This window comes from Stegostoma tigrinum, chromosome 11 (assembly GCF_030684315.1).
Source record: "Stegostoma tigrinum isolate sSteTig4 chromosome 11, sSteTig4.hap1, whole genome shotgun sequence".
Lineage (NCBI taxonomy): Eukaryota > Metazoa > Chordata > Chondrichthyes > Orectolobiformes > Stegostomatidae > Stegostoma > Stegostoma tigrinum.
The window spans coordinates 52,460,939-52,482,298 of NC_081364.1; the positions used below are offsets into that span (position 1 = coordinate 52,460,939).

Genomic DNA, 21,360 nt, shown 5'->3' on the forward strand with positions numbered 1-21,360 from the left:
TGAGTTTAAGAGTCGTGAGATCTTGTTGCAGCTCTATAAAACTTTGGTTAGACCGCACTTGGAATACTGCGTCCAGTTCTGGGCGCCCTATTATAGGAAAGATGTGGATGCTTTGGAGAGGGTTCAGAGGAGGTTTACCAGGATGCTGCCTGGACTGGAGGGCTTATCTTATGAAGAGAGGTTGACTGAGCTCGGTCTCTTTTCATTGGAGAAAAGGAGGAGGAGAGGTGACCTAATTGAGGTATACAAGATAATGAGAGGCATGGATAGAGTTGATAGCCAGAGACTATTTCCCAGGGCAGAAATGGCTAGCACGAGGGGTCATAGTTTTAAGCTGGTTGGTGGAAAGTATAGAGGGGATGTCAGAGGCAGGTTCTTTACGCAGAGAGTTGTGAGAGCATGGAATGCGTTGCCAGCAGCAGTTGTGGAAGCAAGGTCATTGGGGTCATTTAAGAGACTGCTGGACATGCATATGGTCGCAGAAATTTGAGGGTGCATACATGAGGATCAATGGTCGGCACAACATTGTGGGCTGAAGGGCCTGTTCTGTGCTGTACTGTTCTATGTTCTATGTTCTATGTTCTATATCAGCGATTTTAAAGTTAAAACAAGAACGCATTGAATAAACAAATCAAACTGAAATAAGATAAGACTCCTGCCCCAGATGGATTGCATTTTAAAAACAGCTAGGGAAGTGATAGCAGAGACATTACACTCATTCAATGATTCTTTAGAGTAAGGTGTAGTGCCAGATAGTTGATGTAATTTCTAAATTTATGAATAGGTACAGAACATATCCAGGCAAGTTTAGGCAAGTTCGCTTAACAAAGAACCTTAAAAACCCACTGTGCAGAAAGAGGTCACATGGTTCATCAAGTCTGCATCAGCCTTCTGAACAGCATCCGACCCACGCCCATCCAATCTCCATAACCCTGCATTTTCCCATGACTAATCCACTTAACTTGCACATCCCTGGACATTATGGTCAATTTAGCATGGCGAATCAATCTAACTTGCACATCTTTGGACTGTGGGGGGATACTGGAGCACCCAGACAAAATCCACGCAGACCCATGGAGAACATGCAAACTCCTCACAGAATGTCACCCAAGGCTACAATGGAACTCATGTCCCTGGTGCTATGAGGTAGTAGTGACAACAGTTAAAGAAAACTTGAAGGAATCCATACTGAATAATGTCAGAACACCTAGAAATTAAATACATGGTAATGTATAGTCAGTGTGGATTTCAAAAGGGAAAATCTTACTTGACTAATTTCTTTTGAAGAGGCAACTTAGGAAATGGAAAATGGTAATGCAGTGAATGTGTTTTTTTCTGGATTTTCAAAAGGCCTTCAATTAGTTGTCCCATTACAGATCATTGAAAATAGAGAATATGAAGTCATGTGACACATGGCAGAATGAATTGCTAACTGGCATCAAGAGAGGAAGCAGGCAGCAGGATAAAAAAAAAGCCATTCAAAATGGCAGAAGATGAAAAGTGGTGTTTCAAAAAGATCAATATTGGGATCACTGCTTTTCTTGTCCTACATGAATGAGTTGGACCTTGGAACTGTAAACAAGATTTCTCAATTTGCAAATAATACCAAATTGGAGATGGGATGTTGAGTGTTTAGAAGGATTTCAATGAATTACAAAAGGACATCAATAAATAATTGGCAAATTAAGCTTAACATAGGTAAATATGGGTATATTTTGATTGGAAGGATCTGGAGATCATTTATTTGTCAAAAAGTACAGGACTATGTCACGTAGAGGAGCAAACAAGTCTCAGTGTATAAATAAACTAATCATTAAAAATTTGTAGTTAGGCCTTAAGAAAAAAGCACATCAAATTCTAGGCTATATTTCCCAAAGGATAATATTGCTAAGTGGTAAAATAATCCTGAATTTTGGTTAGACCACATTTAACAGTATGGAATGCAATTCTGGTCACCAGATTATAAACAGGATGTAGAAGGACTGGAGCAGGTGCAGACAGAATTTACAAGGATGGCCTCAGAAGTGCTTGGGTATACATTTAAGGATGGATGGTCTGAGTTTCTTTTCTCCTGACAAAAGGCTGGGTGTGAACTCATAGAGACCTTTAAAATTATTAAAAATTTCATAGACCAAGTAGAAAGAGAATGTCTCCTCTTGCAGAGAAGAGCTTAACTAGAAGCAATCAATATAGATAAGTATCAGAAAATCCAACAGGGAATTCAGAAAAAACATCCTTCCTTAAAGAGTGATGAGAATGTGAAACTCAAGTACCGCACTAAGTGTTTGAAGCAAGCAATATATCTGCATTTAAGGGGAAGCTAGGCCAGCATATGAAGGAGAAGGGCACAGATGGTCATGAAGGTAGATTTGGAAAAATGGTAGCAGGCTCAAGTGAAGCACATCACAATGGTCTATTCTGGTCAAATAGCCTTTTTTATGCAGTATGTCTTACGGAGGCCTATGCAAAGTAATCCTAAATAAAAATACAAACTTCAGTGAAATTAAATATTTTAAAAATAGCTTAAAATTCACAATACAACATCTAAAAATGACCATCATCCTGCACCTAAGACTCTAGATATATTTTTCCATATGCTAGTCTCTTAAAAGAGCAAGGAACTTTTTCCATAACATATTTAAATGCTGACATTTTCAGCAAGGCTCCTCAGTTTATTATGCCAAGAATTTGCTTCAAGCCAGTCTCTACAAATAAATACAGACAGTTTCAATCATAATTCACAGCTGAGAAATACAGGAATGTGTAATAATAGTCCTCATTACCATATTCAAAATTACAGATTCTAGCAAGGGCTTGTAAAGTCCAGTCACAGGTCTAAAACCTTGATTTAGGATTACTGATTTGCAATTTGCTGCTCATCAGCACCATTCATCAAGAAAGCATCAGAGATCAATGCTGAATCTCTGCCCAGCAGAGAATCATCAACATAAAATTTGAGCACCAAAACAAGACAAAATTACATCATTAGTACATAGGTAGAAAATAGGTGTAGGGATAATATTCATAGATTTAGTACCTCACTACTAGGATGTTATATTTGTTACAGAACAATGAGAAAATATAGAAAAAGGTATTTGTTCGTTCAGACCCATTAAAAAAGGTGAAGCTAGCATAGAAGTGATTGGTCCATTGCTAATTTCAATTAACCAAACACTATTCCCACTGCAAGGATCATTGCAAAGGTTAAGCATTATTCAATCAGGAATTACTGAGTTTACTATTACTGAATTACTCTTGTGACAGAACTTCAAGGTACAGCTTCTGTCGAACAAACGCTATCACCCCAAGTACAGACCCCATAGCCTCAAAGTTATATTTAAAGTTGTCTTTTAATGCTTTATGTTCTAATACTTATACTTCTGCTTCAACCTCACTTGTAAGTTACAATTTTTATTTCAATAACTGCACAGTGATTTATATCCTGTTTCTTTCTTTCTGCTTTGCTGTTGATGAGAATTCTTCAATTTTATTTGCTGATCAAGTTGCTTGCTGACTGCCTTGTTGCTGGACCCTACATTCCCCGGAGAAGGTGACGAATTCAAAGTGACATCACAATAGAGGATACCTGCACTCTTTTTGAACATCAGCTATCAGCACTATTCCTTCACCTCTAACTGTACAAATTTGGCCTTTTGGTATTTCATATAATGTATATACATTTTAAAAATTGTTGGTGTACTAGAGAACTAACTACTAATGAAGCATGGCAAATAAATCTAATGGGAGATAAGAAGAAATATCTTACTCAAAGAATGATTAGAATGTGGAACTTGCAAAGTGGTTGAGGCAAATAGCTTAGATGCTTTAGAAAATTAGCTGAGTGAATTTGAGGAAAAGACAAACTGAAAGGGAAGCAGAAGGAATAGAAGGAGCCTAATGTGGACTACAAACACCAGCATTGACTAGTTGAAATGTATCACTTAATTATATTTTGCATATGCTCCATAATTTGTTTTCTCTTTGTTCTTTCATGAGATGTGGGGTCACTAGCAAGGTCAATTTTTCTTGCCCATCTCAAATTGCCTTTTAATTGATTCATTTGCTAAACCAGTTCAGAGGGCACTGAAGAACCAAGCACATTGTGGTGGGTCTGCAGTAACATTAGATTAGACCAGATAACGATGGCAAATTTTCTTCCCTAAATGATATTAGTGAACATGATGGGTTTTTACAACAATAAATTCATGTGCATGATTATTGTGAGTAATTTTCAATTCAGAGTCCCACATAAGAGATTAATGTGTAAAATTAAAGTGTATGGGATTGAGGGTAGTGTATTGATGTGGATAGAAAATTGCTCAGCAAACAGAAAACAAGGGTAGGAATAAATGGGTGTTTTTCTGAATGGCAGACAGTGACTAGTGTGATACACGGGGATTTGTACAAGGTCCCCAGTTATTCACAATATATGTTAATGATTTAGAAGAGGGAACTAAATGCGATTTCTCAAAATTTGCAGATGACGCAAAGCTCGATGAAAGAGTAAGCTACAAGGAGAACGCAGAGATGTTACTGTGTGGTTTGGACAAGCAGAGTGAGTGGGCAAATGCATGGAGAATTCAGTTTAAATGGATAAATGTAAGGTTATTCACTTTGGCAGCAAAAATTGAAAGGCAGATTATTACTTGAGTGGTTGTAATGGCTGAACAACTGAATATATACTTTGGGTTCTGTCCTCACAAAAGAGGACATAAATCAAATACCAGAAATGTTGAAGAATGCAAGATTTAGTGAGAGGAAAGAATTCAGACAGATCAATATTAGTAGAGAAATAGTGCTGGGAAGTTTAGTGGGATTGAAGTCAGATAAATCCCCAGTGCCTGATAATCTACATCCCAGAGTAGTTATGAAAGTGGCTGTAGAAAAAGTGAATGCATTGTGGTCATCTTCTAGGATTCTACAGACTCTGGAACAGTCCTTGCAGATTGGACGGTTGCTAAAATCACTCCAATATTCAAAAAGGGAAGTAGACAGAAGACAGGGAATTATACAGCAGTAAACCTAACATCAGTAGTGGGTAAAATTCTCAAATCCATTATCAAGGACTTTATAACAGACCATTTAGAAAGCAGTGGCAGGATCAGACAGCGTCGGCATGGATTTACAAAGGGGAAATCATGCTTTACAAATCTGTTGCAATTCTATGAAGATGTAATGAGTAGAGTTGACAAGGGGAAACCAGTTGATGTGGTACATTTGGACTTCCAGAAAGCATTTGACCAAATCCCACAGAAAAGATTAATGTGCAAGATTACAGTGTTTGGGATTGGGGGAAGTATATTGAGATGGATCAGAAACTGGTTGGCAGAGAGGAAAGACAGTAGGAATTAATGTGTCCTTTTCAAGTTGGCAGACAGTAACTAGTGGGGTCTCACAGAGATCAGTGCTGGGATCCCAGCTATTCCATATATATATTAATGATTTAGTTGAGGTAACCAAATGCAAAATCTCAAAGTTTGCAAATGATACCAAGTTGGGTTGGAAGGTGAACTGTGACGAAGATGTAGGGATCCTTCAGTATTATCTGGACATGTTGGGTGCATGGGCAAATCAGCAGCAGATGCAGTATAATTTGGATAAATGTGAGGTTATTCACTTTGGAAGCAAAAAGAAGGCAGATTACTACCTAATGGCCATAAATTGGGAGAGGGGAGGATCCCCTTGGTGTCCTTGTGCACTGGTCACTGAAGGCAAGCATGTAGGTGCAGCAGGCGGTATAGAAGACAAATGGTATGTTGGCCTTTATTGTGAGAATTTTGAGTGCAGGAGCAGGGGTATGTTGTTGCAGTTGTAAAGGGCCTTCGTGAGGCCACACTTAGAATATTGTGTGTAGTTTTGGTCTCCTTTTCTGAGGAAGGATGCTCTTACTCTCAAGGGAGTGCAGTGAAGGTTTAACAAGCTGATTCTGGGGATGGTGGGACTGGCGTATGAGGAGAGATTGACTAGGTTACGATTATTTTTGCTAGAGTTCAGACGGAAGAGGGGGGTCTCATAGAGACTTATAAAATTCTAACAGGACTAGGAAGAGTAGATGCAGGGAGGATGTTTCCAATGGTAGGTGGGTCCAGAACCAGGGATCACAGTTTGAGGATTCAGCATAAACCATTTAGACTGGAGATGGAGACATTTCTTCATCCAGAGTGGGGAGCCTGTAGAATTCATTAAAGAAGTAGTTGATGCCAAAACATTGACTGGATTCAAGAAATGGTTAGATATACCACTTGGGGAAAATGGGATCAAAGGTTACAGGGAGAAAGCAGGATCGGGCTATTGAGTCGGACAATGATCATGATGAATGGTGAAACAGGCTCGAAGGGCCGAATAGCCTCCTCTTTTTTCTATCTTCTTTGAGAAAGGAAATATTCAATGAGTCCAGGATGTCCTTGTACATCTTTCACTGAAAGGAAGTGTGCAAGTGCAGCAAGCAGAAGACAACATCACATCACTGCAGTACTTTGCTAATGGTAGACTAATCCATTAGAAGTCAATGGCCAAATCTCCAAAATGAGGATAAGAGAAATGAGCGAAAAACATTTTTAATTCAAAACTAGAAGCATTATGGAATTATGACACACCCACTTCTAGGGCCGATTTGCGCCACTTTATCAAAATCTTTCTGGCCAGAGATTAAAAAATACATTTACTTTTAATTTGCTTGCAATAGTGAATGAAATTGTTTCTGCCACCGATTGCTGTCAGATCTGCTATCATGGTGTGCCACTTATATGTCTTGCATTATCCTCACATACTCACTGGTCATAAATAAACTACAATCTGTGACAGGCATCATCCAACTTTGTCAAAGTCAGCCCCTCTTTCAGCTGTCCTCTCTCTACTGGAGAGCCCAATTGCTTTTCAGCTTTAATCACAATTCACTTTTTATTTTCTAGATGTCACTTCGGAGTTCCTTTCGATCTTGCAATTTCAAGTACTTTTTCTTTTGTATTCGGGTGTATATGTGTAAGTTTTAGCATTCATCTTCCACATTTGAAGGGCAACTATTTCCTTTCATTGATACATATGGGAAAATGGATAGAATGAGGCATCTTCCAGATTTCTTTTCCCTCATTAATAAGCCTGAGTTTTCTTGCTGTTAGTACATCATTCATCTTCATGAAATCTCTTCTGTCTACTTCCAACCTTCTGCTAACCCCTGCATGACATCTGTCATCTTATGTTATAATTTGTCCAAACTAGGTAAATGTCTTCCAGTGGGTCACAATCTACTTTAATCTTTATTCCTTTGTTCTAATATATTCCTTTTAATTACCATGATTTGTCTTTTTGATGCTCATACTCAAATCCATATCCTAAACAGTGAGTTTTACATTTGTAAAGCCTCCTCTGGTTCTGCAGTGTACCACAAGTTTGTCATTAGTATGCAAATTTGTTTTGTTCATACTTCCAATTTTTACCCTGAAAGTAAATCTAATTGTCTGAATATTTATTCAAAACTTATGTTGAGCAACTTTGGTGACAGCTCACAGCCTTCTTATAGTCCACTTTTCACATTGTTATTTATGCAATAAATATTACAGCAATTTTAGAAAAGGGCAGGTGCATGACCAAGAATCTAATAACTTCTATTCTATTTCACTCTGCCATTAGCTGTGCAAAAATGGCTTGCATGGTGAACGCGTTCAGATTTCTACAATTCATGCTATGTGATTCAGTTTACCAACAATCTCAAACATAGGGCCCAAGCTATTTGTTCACTGCACAAGGTTGAGATAGGGTGCATCAAAACCAACCTGTACTTTTGTGAATTTTCCAGCTGAGTACAAGATAACATGCTTCAATGAAATATCATCTTTTTTCAGAAATTTTTCCCTTTATTATTTACAGATTGTGTACATCCTTTATTCTTAGCACATCCATAGTTGCCCTCCTGATGTACTGTCAGCATTGAACAAATTTCTTATATTGCTGCATACCATGCACTAAAGATGACCCTATAGCAGTAGTGGGCAGTGAGTTTCTGGATTTTGAATTCAGCAACATTGAAGGAGAGGTGATACAATTCCACTTCAGGTTGATTTGTGACCTTAGGATCTTAAAGATATTGGAGTTCGATATACTTATTGCCTCAGTCATTCTAGGTGCTAGAGGTAATCGGTTTGTAAGATTTGAAGTTTCACTTCCACTTTAATTCTAAGACCCAAATCAGCTAAAATTATAGATTGGGTGGCTGAACACAATCTAATTGTTTACTAGCCTTGATTAGTTACAAAATCCATTCCAGACACAAGTACAAATAGTTCTGAGGAAGGGTCACCGGACTCAAAACATTAACACTGATTTTCTTCTTCGCAGATCCTACCAGATCTTGAGCTTTTCCTGAAACTTCTGTTTTTGTTCCTGATTTACAGCATTCTCAGATTCTTTCAGTTTTTACAAGTACAAATATGTTTTCATAAATTTTTAAAGAATTAAATCATGAAAACGAGTGGAAAATAAGTGATACATTAAAAAGGCAGTGGTCTCCAGACTGCAACAATGGCTGACTGGACACATATCTTTTGTTGTCTTCTGTTGACTCAAAACCACAATGCAAAAAAAAAACTTGGATTCTTGAATTGCAGAGGTACATTTAAACGAAACCAACATTTTGCTCGATGTATAACATATATACTTCAACTTCAGTGATCTTCAGAGCCATACTGTTTACCTACTGCAGTGACCAAATCATACATTTTAACTTGAAAAAAATAACAGTGCAAAACTGACAAGCAAGGCTGAAAACAAAAATACTGGCAATCACAGCTCCGATGAAGAATCATCTAGGCTCGAAATGTTGACTTGCTCTCTCTCCGCAAATGCTGCCTGACCTGCTGTGATTTCCAGTATTTTTTGTTTTCAGTACAGATTCGAGCAGCAGCAGTAATGTGCTCCTGAAAAGCGAGGCTGGTATGTTTCATTCTAGACAAGGAGCACAAATTTTAAACCTTACAAAAAAAAAAGCAAATTTCAAAAGAACCCCTCTTAAACTGTAACATCCATTTATGACAAATTTTGCTAAGTAATTTCCATACTGAAAAGCGTAAGAATTAAATATATTGGTGGAATTGAGTAGTACAGAGGGTTCCTTATTGGGTTTATAAGCCTAGGAGGTAGGTTTGAATTTCAGATAAGATCTCTAAAAAGAAAATTCTGAATGGATCCAACCTCACCCAAACCTTCAGTTTGCATGGGAGCACAACAGAAAAAAAAAAAGTGGGCCTTTTTATTTTTAGGTGATATTATGGCAAAATATCCAATATAGAAAATTTTTTAAATGCCACAAGAAGGGTAGAAGGTGCTCTCTTGGGCAAGAGCACATGAAACATCACTGTATTCCATCATACATTGCCCCTCAGTCAGACAGTTGTGGGTTCAAATGGATAGCAGTGCTCAAGAAGGCAGCTTACTACCACCAGCTCAACAAGGTGTGGGCAGTAAATGCTGGCCCAAACAGTAACAAAACATTTAATGAGTTAATGAATTTTTTTTTAAAGTATCATTCTGGAAATTTGGCCACTTTGTTCCACCGTTTGACATTTCATCTTGCAAGATGTCAAACCAAGGTCTTCTCAGATAGCACAACAAATCCCATAGCATTATTTAAGGATGATCAGGCCAATACTTCTGGTGTTCTGGTCAGTATAGACTCCTCAACTAGTATTATTAAAAACAGATTATTGGTCACTAAATTCTGCATTGCCTTAATTACAAGACAATTTTTACAATCGTTGGTATTTATTACGAACATATCAGCCAACAAATACTGTTTGAAATAATATCCATTTTAAAATTACTTGAATCTTCAATCATTTCCATAGAAGATCCATTTACAAAAACTAGCATGTCCAAATAAAGCTTTTTCCAAATTATTTTTCATTTTCAATAATAAAGTCATACGTTTTGATCTCTACTTTCTGGCAACATGATCTTCACTTCCCCCTTCATTATAACCTTCTTAGTCTCTTTGACAATACAGGAAACGGTAAGCCAAGCGATTGACCTCCTTATTTTAATAACATCTGCAATTGCTGAGGCCTGCTCACCTATGTACAAAGGTGCTAGAAACCGGAGTTCCTGGGACAGAAGAACACATCCAGGTATTTTGGTTCCCAAAACAGCAGACATTAATCCACAAACCAGTACACCATGTACAACTTGCTTTCCAAACTTGCTGTCTTTGGCAAACTCTTCATTGAGATGTAATGGGTTTGTATCACCAGTTAACTCGGAAAAGGTGAATACATCACTCTGGGAAAAAGCTTTGGTAAGTTCAGCTCTTTCACCAACCTGAAGATGCACAGTCCGAAGAAAAGCATTTTGTGGCATCAACATGCTGTCTATGTGCCAGTGACCCATCTTTAATGGGCTCTGAAAGATACTAAGAATAACTCTCTGAGCACAAAAAGGCATTTCTAAGAGCAGGTCACTTTAAACACCTGCTAATTGTCAATGACTTCAGTTTAACACAAATTCTCTACTGTCACTTGATAGTGCAAGAAGAAATGGCGAAACCTATACAATAAAGAGATAAAAATGCAATTAATTACTAATTAAATAAACAATAAGCCAATTTAAAATCTGCTTATGAACATCTTCAGATCTAAAATACAATCAAAGATTAGTTTTCTTTCTCCCATCAGGAATTATTACATTTTAATGGGTTCTTTCACAGCTACAGAACTGGAGAAAGAAATATAAAATCAATACTCCCTGCATCATTCTTCTAGATCTGCTTCAGTAGATTCATTCTAACTGGATAAACCTCCCAATAAAACTGCTCCGTCTGCCTTGTCCTGCTGAATTCACAGACATCATGGTTGGTCCTATTCTCAGTGAATTTCAGGATACTATTAGAATTTGGACTGTTACAGCCTTCCTCAACCATGAAACAAGTTCATATTCTATAGTTCAATAGTCTAAGTGATTAATGGGAGACTATGTATCATTATTATAAGTGTGACAAGATTGTATGTAGAGGTAGGCTGAGTAGGAGAGAGAGGAGACAAGGGAATACAGACAAATAAGCATCACATGAAAGAGGGAAAATAAATATGGATGAATCAAAATAAATTTCGACTGAAACATTATGAGAATTCAACATATCGTCAAATGAAAGAACAATAAATGAAAAAGAGGAAGAGACAGAAATCGTCTGGTGGAAATGTAAAGTACCAACTCCACGCAATGCAGAAACAATATTTCAGTTTCACTTATGTGGAAAAATAAATAAAAATTTGAATAAAATTAAAGAATGGTTACTTCAAATCATAATGATTTGCAATGCTGTAAAAGTTGTGATTGTGTTTTCTTTGATAAAATGATGCACCTATTATACAACCATTAGGTAAAACTGAAGAAAACAGTTTTCTTCTACTTTATGTTTTGTGATTAAAGAGTAACTTTATAAAAGAATAATTAATATTTCCATAAACGAATACAATACCTGCATCACTGTGAAAGCACACTTCTGATTTTGATAAGATCCCAGGAGGGTCAGTGCACTCCACAGCTTCACAAGGCCACTGTAAATAGAGATACTTTTTAAAAAGAAAACTTGCAAGCGTTAGACATTGACATTTATTTTAGTGTTGTTAGTCAAAACATTTAAAAATTACATAGTGACTTTAAACTAATTGATTTCAAAATACTTATGAAGCAAATATAAAATGCAGCCTCAAAAGACATTTTGAGCAATGACTTGAAACATTCTTTCATGAAAAGAAGTCAGTCTTGACAAAGGCCTTAAAGAGGTATAAAGTTTGAGAGGGTTAACAAGAGAATCTAGAGGATCGGGCTCAAATGATGACAGGTTGGGTTGGAGAAAGACAGTGGACTACTCTAGAGTCATCAAAGGAACCAAGTTGGAAGTAGAATGGGTAAAGAGAATGTCACTGAGAAGGAGACGGTCAAAAAAGAATTTAAACACAAAGGTAATTGTAAATCCGAGGTGTTTAGTGACTTGGAGCTAATAAGGTCATTAAGGACATGGGAGATGTATGCGAAAGGTAGCTGTCGGAGCAGATACAGACACAGTAGGGTTTTGGATGACCTGAACATTAAAGAATAGAGAATGGAACCAATCAGAAGTGTACTTAAATAACTAACCCGATGGTGGCAAACACATGGCTCACATGGTTTGGCATCTGGATGTGACCCGAATCACACGATGAGGTGGATATACCAGAGGCACTATTTTGGTGTGTGTGCGCGTGCGTGTGCAGTTTATTCCTGTAATGCTGGCCAACATTTCAACACAGACTGCAGCTATTCAAGGCAACAGATTGAAATTCCTTACCCAACGGCATTGACACCAAAGTTGACCTTCTCAAGGGCAATTAGGGATGGGTATTAAAGTTTGCTGTGCCATTGACATTCACAGCCCAAGAGTGGTTTTTATGATGGATGGATCATTGAACAAAGCTCAGCATCGAACAGCTTGGCAAAATTGCGAACAACATGGCTCACGGTACAGGGTTAAAGGCCGAAGACAATAGTTTCAGTCCTTCCTAATATTTGGCTACAAGTAAACACAGCTGAGAAAAGACAGGGCACCCAGCAAGCACAAAGCTGACGAGTGCATGCGTTGAGAGAGATGGTGGAAATGTAGTCGTGGATTTGGTCCCCCAGGAAACTGAGCATATTATTGGAAAGTGGGCAGCTTGTTAATGATGAACAAATTGTGACCAAAAATGCATTATTTCAATAACCTGAGTAGGATCAACTAGGTAAATACAGAACCAAGAGGGGTCATACAACTGAGCTGGATAACAGAGTAACTTCATTAGAGGCTGCTGCCATCGATGAAACTGCTAACAGTGGCAAAATGATCACGAATAATACAATACAGTACAAATGTGTAATTTTTGTCATTTATCAGCACTGTTTCAATTATCTGGCAAGGATGGTTAGCTGGACAGAGATCAAAAATAAGCTGTGCAGGAAAGCTGGTCTTAGATTTGGGAAGGACCACTATGTTCAAACATCTGAGAGCAAAAAGAGGATGGAGAGGTACTTGCAGTTTGCAATGACAGAAAGGTCAAAGTTGCCTTTTTCTGAAGGGCATGGTAATTTTGAAAGAATGAGGGAAAAGATCTAAGGAGATAGTATCATTTATAAAATGCCAGTTAGCACTTTTGGCAAGGAAAGGAAATTGAATGTGGTCACTTAGTAGTAATGGACTGAAGGAAGCAGGATCTGGGTCTTATGAAAAAGATTATCTCAGAAGGCATGAGGGAACATGATAGGAAAGAAATAGCAGAAACAGTCCAATTCATGGATAAGGCAAGGGAATGTTAGGTTCAGTGAATGAATGGGAGTGTGTTTATCTACACACAGAAATCTACGAGTTCCTCACACTGGGTGAGAAGATAGGAGAGAGAGATGTGAGGAAAGCAAGAATCATTTAAGGAGATGGTTGATAGAACAAAACTGAATGGCAAGATGTCCCCTCCAGTATGACTGTAGAGAAAAGTCTGGTTCTGGCAGAAGACAGTGCAAACATAGAACACTTGACCTAGTCACGCACCATGAACCAGCTTTTCACTTGGAACATTTTCGTTTAAGTTCAATGAGGTTTTTGTAACTAAAAAAAAACACTACAATGATTTTATTTAAATATTTATCAGAATAAAGTACCTTTAAATCGTTACTATACACACCCACCTGCTTTTTACTCTCAGTATAGCCGTCAATGTTTCTTCTTCAAATCTCAATACATCAACAGGTAAGGCAGCTCCAAACTGCCAAATAAAACATTTTCAGAACATTAACCTTTAGAGTGACCGGCATGAATTTTTTAAGTCTTATTGAAATATATTTTCCGAAGGAAAGCGAGCATGGCTACTTACTCTTGACAAACTACACCGTTTGTGCTTGGGTTGTGACACAGATTGGAAAAGATAATCATCTGAATGAATGGTACAACACTTTCAATCTCACACCCACTACCATCTAGAAGGACAAATGTAGCAGACACATGGGAACACCACCACAAGCCCCGAAACTCCTTACCCAAACAGCATTGTTGAGGTAGCTACACAAAGTGGACCATTGTGGTTCAAGGCAGCATCACCACTTTTAAAAAGGACAACTAGGGTTAGACAAAAAATGCTCAACCTGTCAGCAACATCCTATGAATGAATTTTTTCTTTAAAGAAGTGCAATCATAGCTGTGCTATACAGGATGATATCAAATGTAAACTGGGTGCTTTTCTATTAGGAAGTAGGCAATTTAAATTTGAAGGCTCTAAACTGCCCGCAGACATTGCAAGGGTCACTTGCCCACCTTTGCCTAAACATTTTCATTAGCAAACCATGCCACTTCTGACCTTAAGACAGAGGGAAGATCATTGATAAAGCATCTAATGATATTTGGAGAAAAATTGAGAGGAAAGACAGAGGACAAAGTAGCCAGTGATTCTGAGATACAAGAAACAAACGGTAAACCAAACCACTAGAATAAAAACATGGAAGAGAAGTGTGCGTATAGGGACACAAGGCTGAAGATGACCAATGAGATAGGACGGGATGAAGTCATTCAGAGATTTGAAAGTGAAGACAAAAATGCACGAAACAGCAAGCCATGGTCATGGTCACAGTCACTGGCATGTGGCTATGGCTTTGATCTGCAGGTTTTGTTGCAACTAAAATAATTTTTGTTGCACATAGTTCAGGTAGCTACTGGCAGACATTCAGAAAATATTAAGGATCTGCAGGTGGCTGATCAAGATATTATTGCTGAACTACTTGGGAGGAATAGAATCAGAATCCCTACAGCATGGAAACAGGCCAGTTGGCCCAACAAGTCTAAACCACCCATCCAAACCCATTCTCCTACTCCTGCATTTCACATGTCTAACTCACCTAATCTAAACACCCCTGGATACTATGGGCAATTTACTATGGCCAATCCACTGACCCTGCACATAGAAAAGTTGGATCTGAAGAGAAACAGAATTTCTCTCAGTAACAGAGCTTTGCCAAATCGGATACTTGGGGCTGAAAATCAATAGCAGTGTCCAGATTTACGCTGGGGGAGGAAGAGATGATTACAGCAAAATTATTTCAACTGCCAACCACGAGTGGTGCAATATCATGTGGTATTGTATGAAAAAGCCAAGTGGTGTCAGTGCCAAGAATGTTAGCTAAGTGCCTGGGAGCAGAAAAGGGGACAAATTTATGAATGCTACAGTCTTAGCTCAAAATTAGCAATCCTTCCCTCCCTCTAAAGATTTATTTTGCTCAAAAATAGCAGGAATGACACAAGACTCAGTGCTTGTTCTTTCTGTTTTCAACTGACAGAATTACTGAGTCAGCCACGAACCTCTATCAATTAGGAAACAACCAAATGATTTGTATAGTTTACCATTCATTTTTGCAAGTTAGGACTGATGACAGTACAATTATGTTTATCCACTGGATCTATCTTGTTTATTCATTCTTCAGGGAAGGAAGTCTAGCATATGGCAATGTGGTTTACTGTTAAATGACCTGAGATGGCATAGTAGACCACTCAGTTAAGGCATTTACAGGGATGTGCAATAAATCATGGCCTTGCCAGCAATACCTATAGCCTATAGATTAATTTTAAGAATATTTCCCAGGTGGAACTTAAACCATGATCTTTGGTTCACAAAGGAGCGTGCTGACACATAAATAGTGTGAATAAAGGAATATAGGAAGGAGAGTAGCAAAGGTTACGTTAGAGGTGGGAACTTGCCAACCATAAGGAGGCAATACAAGCTAGAGCTTATTAGAGGAATCAGCGTGAAGTTTTTCAGGAAGTTCCATATTGAAACATGATTGATTGTTTAATATCTTGACAGGAAAGCAGAAACTTTGCTAAAGGAAATTGTTCCTGGAGGCAACATTTGAGATGTGAACTATTACACAGTAGCTATAAACTATCAGGGTTTTATGAAAAATATATCCAAGTCTCATAAGCAATTTTCTTCTCATCCAAGAGTTGTTAAACAATTTAAACTGCTTGTAAAGAATTGTAATTTAAAGAATAAGGCAGCAGTCAACGATCGCTTCCTATTGAGGAGTCATTGAGTTAGTCTTATAGTAAAAGTTAAGCTACAGCTGCTATCAATTTGTTCTTCTAAATGTAACTCACTGATGCAGTGTGAACTTAACGCAAATGGACATCCTGTGGTGTAGTGGTAGTGTCTCTAACTTTAGGTCACAAAGTATGAGTACAAATCCCTGCGGCAAATAAAAAGATCAGTACTCCATCACAGTATTTCAGCATAGTTTCTGACGCATGATTCCCCTATGCCAAGCTCCTAGGTTCTGCTGAGCTGTTAGTTTGAAACAAACATAGGTCAGCTACATTCATATATTCCGGGATTAAAAACAAATTTACATCTAATAACTCCCAAAACACTGATGTTCACTTATTCGATAGTGTTGTAAACAAATCATTTGTCCAATACACTCAGGTGGGAGATGTTGTTAAGGAATAGAAACATGAATAAAATTTAAGATGAGACAAAAAGTATTTTAAAGAAATAGCATTTTAAAAAGCCAGTCATTCTACCATGTAGAGCACAAAATAAAACAAATTGCTGGGAAATATCAGAGATAATGGGAACTGCAGATGCTGGAGAATCCAAGATAACAAAGTCTGGGGCTGGATGAACACATCAGGCCAAGCAGCAACTTAGGAGCATCATGTGTTCATCCAGCCCGACTTTGTTATGCTGCGAAGTATCAGCAGGTCTGGCAGCATCTGCAGAAAGAAGCAAGTGCTAACGTTCCTGGTTCAGTGACCCTTCATTTTATCATGCTTCTCCAAACAGTTCTCTTTGTAAAAGATAATTCATGCTTCCCTAATCTGATAGTTGTAATATTAAAACATGTAAAGAAAGAATTGGGCTTTGTTGTGTAACACAAATGCCCTTGGACAGATGAGGGCAACAACATCATAGCATTCTTTATCTTTTCTATATTTGATCCAAATATGCAGTTCAACTTTGAAAATCAAGAGTTGTGAAGATTTTTATATAAACTTCTGTAGAACATACATTTTGCAAGGGTACTATCCCATTATCTCATCAAATCCAAATAACATTCAATGTGACTACGTACAGCACATTTTCATTGTGGATGTTATTGCACATCTGAACAAATTAAGAAGAGCGTAATCATCTAGCAGACCAAATGACAAAGCTGTTGATTCTCCCCAAATGCACATTCTTGCCTACGAGGTAGAAGTTGATGTTCTTTCCATAAATTCAATTTACCAGTAGCTTTTATACAAAACGCTATCTTCCATTGTAAGATTAAATGCTCTTTCCATTAAGGCACAAACACTCTCATAACTTTACTGCTATGTGCCATCTTTCAGAAAAGATGAGAATCATCCACAAAATAGCTAACCTTATCCCAACAAATCCCACCATGGTACTTGGCAAATTGGATGGCACGGTTGGTCAGTGGTTGTACTGCTGCCTCAAAGCACCAGGGGCCCCCGATTCGATTCCACTCTCAGGCAACTGTGTGTGGAGTTTGCACATTCTCTCCCCGTGTCTGTGTGGGTTTCCTCCGGGTGCTCCGATTTCCTGCCACAGTCCAAAGATGTGCAGCCTAGGTGGATTGGCCATGCTAAATTGGCTGTACTGTTCAGGGATGTATAGATCAGATGAGTTATAGGGGGATGTTTCTGGGTGGAATACTTAGAGTATGCTTGGACTTGTCAGGCAAAAGGGCCTGTTTCCACATTGTAGGGATTCTAAGTCATATCTAATTGTCACATCCCCTCATTAACTAGACTACACTGTAGTAGTCATTACCAGGGTATTGACTGAAGGCAATTGGCCTTTTGATGCAAAAATTTGGTCATACATCACAATCATTCACCACTATCTAGCTCCTGAACTACCACATCCTATTCTTCAGGATCTTCAGCACAAGACACTAGCATCTTGGGCACAGGGTACCTTGGTTACTTCTATTAGCTGCGCAGAATCCATAATTTTGTGATTAATTCAAATTAAGCATGAAGTATTAATCTGAATAGTCTGACTACCATGTTTGATAAATACTACCCCACCATCACATTACTTTATCAAGGCTTTAAATTTCTCGTGATTTTCTCTTTCATAATACAACAAATATTTTGAGTTAAATTCTGTCCCAGATGGTCTTATACAGTGCAAAGCTTTCAGAATTTTCTTCAAAGCATCAGTCTTGGAATGTCAACCCTCCTGCAAGTAGGACATTCAAATGTTTAGGAGAAAGTGTAGTACCTTAAAGAGCAGGAGGACTACGAGAACAGAAGGTAGTTTGGAATTTCATGCATTGACTAATTGCTAGAATCTGCGTTCGCCAACCTGAAGGGAATTTTTTGCATGAACCACATTTCCCAGTAAGCTTAGCAATTCAGAGAGTCTGGTTGATCAGCTCAGGTTTGTGCACCGTGCTATGGATTACGATATGATTCCTTTCATAGTACTATCAGCTATGATATCTGTGACCATGCTGTTCCTTCTTATTGCACATCGCTGATACACTTTACACAATTCACTCTTGCCACTAATTTTCTCTATCCACCTGGATGTCTTCATCAACCACACTAGCATCTTTGACAAACAGGGAGAATAAACTGTCAAAGTAACTTTAACACAATTTGCTTATTTTCCTCTTTGATTCTTATCACTTGATGCCATTACTACTCACCTAACATCACATTTTGTTCAGGGGATATAATATTGTTCTCACTGGCTAGATTGCAGGTGGCTTACCAAAAAAGTCAGCCCGTTCAAGCTGATATCCATTTCCATTCAGCTCCATTTGAGCCTTTTCAATAGAAAGTTTACTCAACATGGATTTTTATTGTTGTTTCACGGGTTGTGAATGTTGCTGGCTAGGCCAGTATTTGTTGTTCATCCTTTATTGCCCATTAAATTAGTAGCTTGCTTGGCCATTTCAGAATTTAGAATGACAGTTAAGAATTGAAACAACTTCATTGAGTCATCCACCACATCTGGAGTCACATTTAGGCCAAAGGAGATAGAGCTGACTGGTTTCCTTCTCTAAAGCTGCGTTTATATGACATTTCAATTTAATTTCATGGTTGAGAAATTAGCACTCAATTCTAGAACTATTAACTGAATTGAAATCCCACCAGCTGCCATGGTAAAGGACTTGAAGCTACATCCTCAGGGCACGAGCACGGGCTCCTAGAGTACTTGTGCAGTAACAGTACAGTTATACTATCATCTACACAGAGAAGGAATTTCACATCAGTACTTATTAAGTAGTTTACTCCAGCAATTTTTTGTGGGACTACAATCATGTCCAGTAATCTTGATACACTGGCACTAGCAAACCTAAAAACAAGTTCCTTTTACTTGGAGCAATTCTCAAGTGTTTGTGCTCCTTGTCTCAAGCTTTCACTTCATCCCTGAAGTGTCTGGTGCCAGAACTGCACACAAGAATCAAATGAGACCAAGTTGCCAAATGGAGGTCACAACACTTCACAAACCCAGGTCAGCCTGCTGAAAACATATCACTGCCGTAACACAACACACCAAATAAACCACCTGTGCTGGCTTTGCAGGAAGTGGGTTTAATAAAGCACTTTCACCTAATTAACACTTTGCTCAAAATCACCATTTAAATTCAAATTTTAATAGCATAATGATTCCTTCTTCCAAAGCATATCACTGAGTATTGCATTCAGTCTGAGACAGTAAGAACTGCTGATGCTGGAGTCAGAGATAACACATGTGGACCTGGAAAAACACAGCAGGCCAGGCAGCATCAGAGGAACAGGAAAGCTGACATTTCGGGTCAGGACGCTTCGCTAGCTCCACGTTGTATCAATCTGTTTTCCCTTGTGGGACCAACTGAGCCTAAAACCTGAGTTATTGCACTCATGAGATAACAAGGTGGAGAGCTGGATGAACACAGCAGGCCAAGCAGCATCTTAGGAGCAAAAAAGCTAACATTTCAGGCCAAGACACTTCATCAGAAATGGGTGAGGGGAAGGGGGTTCTGAAATAAATAAGGAGAGATGGGAGGCAGATCAAAGATGGATAGAGGAAAAGATAGGTGGAGAGGAAACAGACAGGTCAAAGAAGCAGAGATGGAGCCAGTAGCGGTGAGTGTAGGTGGGGAGTTAGGGAGGGGATAGGTCAGTCTAGGGAGGACGGACAGGTCAAGGGGGCAGGATGAGGTTAGTAGGTAGGAGATGGGGGTGGGGCTTGAAGTGGGAGGAGTATCCCCTGTCTGTCTCCTCTCCACCTATCTTCTCCTCTATCCATCTTCAATCCGCCTTCCCCTATCCATTTCAGAATCCCCTTCCCCTCCCCCATTTCTGAGGAAGGGTCTAGGCCCGAAACGTCAGCCTTCCTGCTCCTCTGATGCTGCCTGGCCTGCTGTGTTCATCCAGCTCTACATCTTGTTATCTCAGATTTTCCAGAACCTGCAGTTCCTATTATCTCTTATTGCACTCATACCTCTCCGTGCAAATCCTTAAGCGCCAAAACGATCAACTGTTTAAAGTGGGCGGCGTTCAGCCTGAACCCAGGCCTCGTTTCCCCGAACTCTCTGTTTTAGAAAGAAAAGAGAAGCCGGAGAGTGAGTACAGTCGAGCAGGAAGAAGTCGGCGGTGCTGCGAAATCGGGAGATATTTCTCACTCACAGGCCAACCTTCAGGTAGTGGTGAAGGCAACTGTTTCTGGAAACGTGCCGCTCGTAGGCCGCGACGCCCCGCTCCTCCCCCGAACGATTCATGCTGACGGCCAGCTCGAGCAATGAGGGAGAGTTCGTCACAGGGCAACCGCCGGTCGCCGAAATGTCATCTCCGGTCCCGTTACCCAGCAACCGCCGTCCTTGGAACGTCACTTCCTGTCCACCACTCATCGGTGACTTTCCATGAAGTGCGTGCGCCGACCGCCCTGTGTTTTCCTTTGCCAACGTGCGTAGAAGTGAAGACCTGCGGGTGCTGGAAATTAGAGGCAAAACACAGAAATTGCTACAGAAATACACCGGGCCCGGCAGCATCTGCGGAGAGAGAAACAGAGTGAATGTTTCGGGTGCAAATGAGCCTTCTCTGGGAACTGGAGTTTTCGTTTTGAGTCGTAACGAAGGGTTTCGGCTCCTGCGGTTTGGATGTTGTGTGACCTGCTGTGCTTTTTCCAGCTCCACATTTCTCCACGCTAGCTTTCAGCCTCTGAATCAAAGTTGATAACGGAATAATTTGCATTCGCTAAGTGACCTGAATGCTTTGCGATGCAGAGAACGGAGGTTAAACAAAAAAAACTGCCAACGTTGGAAATCTGAAACAAAAAGAAAGAAATTGCTGGAAAAATTAAACAAGTTTAGAGAGAA

General features: G+C 39.1%; 1 protein-coding gene across 1 annotated transcript; it reads right to left on the reverse strand.

Annotated features, from left to right (window-relative positions):
- Window positions 1-10,367: 10,367 nt before the first annotated feature.
- rpp14 (ribonuclease P/MRP 14 subunit) lies at window positions 10,368-21,048 on the reverse strand. Its single transcript, XM_048547251.2, has 5 exons — window positions 20,672-21,048; window positions 20,487-20,577; window positions 13,684-13,760; window positions 11,465-11,543; window positions 10,368-10,533 (listed from the first exon to the last, which is right to left on the reverse strand). Exons 1-5 carry the CDS (start codon window positions 21,031-21,033, stop codon window positions 10,477-10,479), a joined length of 666 nt encoding a protein of 221 aa, XP_048403208.2. The 5' UTR covers window positions 21,034-21,048; the 3' UTR covers window positions 10,368-10,476.
- Window positions 21,049-21,360: the final 312 nt, after the last annotated feature.

Coding starts and splice junctions, on each gene's coding strand:
- rpp14 (XM_048547251.2), bottom strand. CDS start 21,033: ATGCTGCCGGGCCCGGTGTATTTCTGTAGCAATTTCTGTGTTTTGCCT. Junction 20,578..20,671: donor CACTACCTGAAGGTTGGCCT/GTGAGTGAGAAA, acceptor TTTCTAAAACAG/AGAGTTCGGGGAAACGAGGC. Junction 13,761..20,486: donor TTAAGGATTTGCACGGAGAG/GTATGAGTGCAA, acceptor TTTATTTGGCAG/TTTGGAGCTGCCTTACCTGT.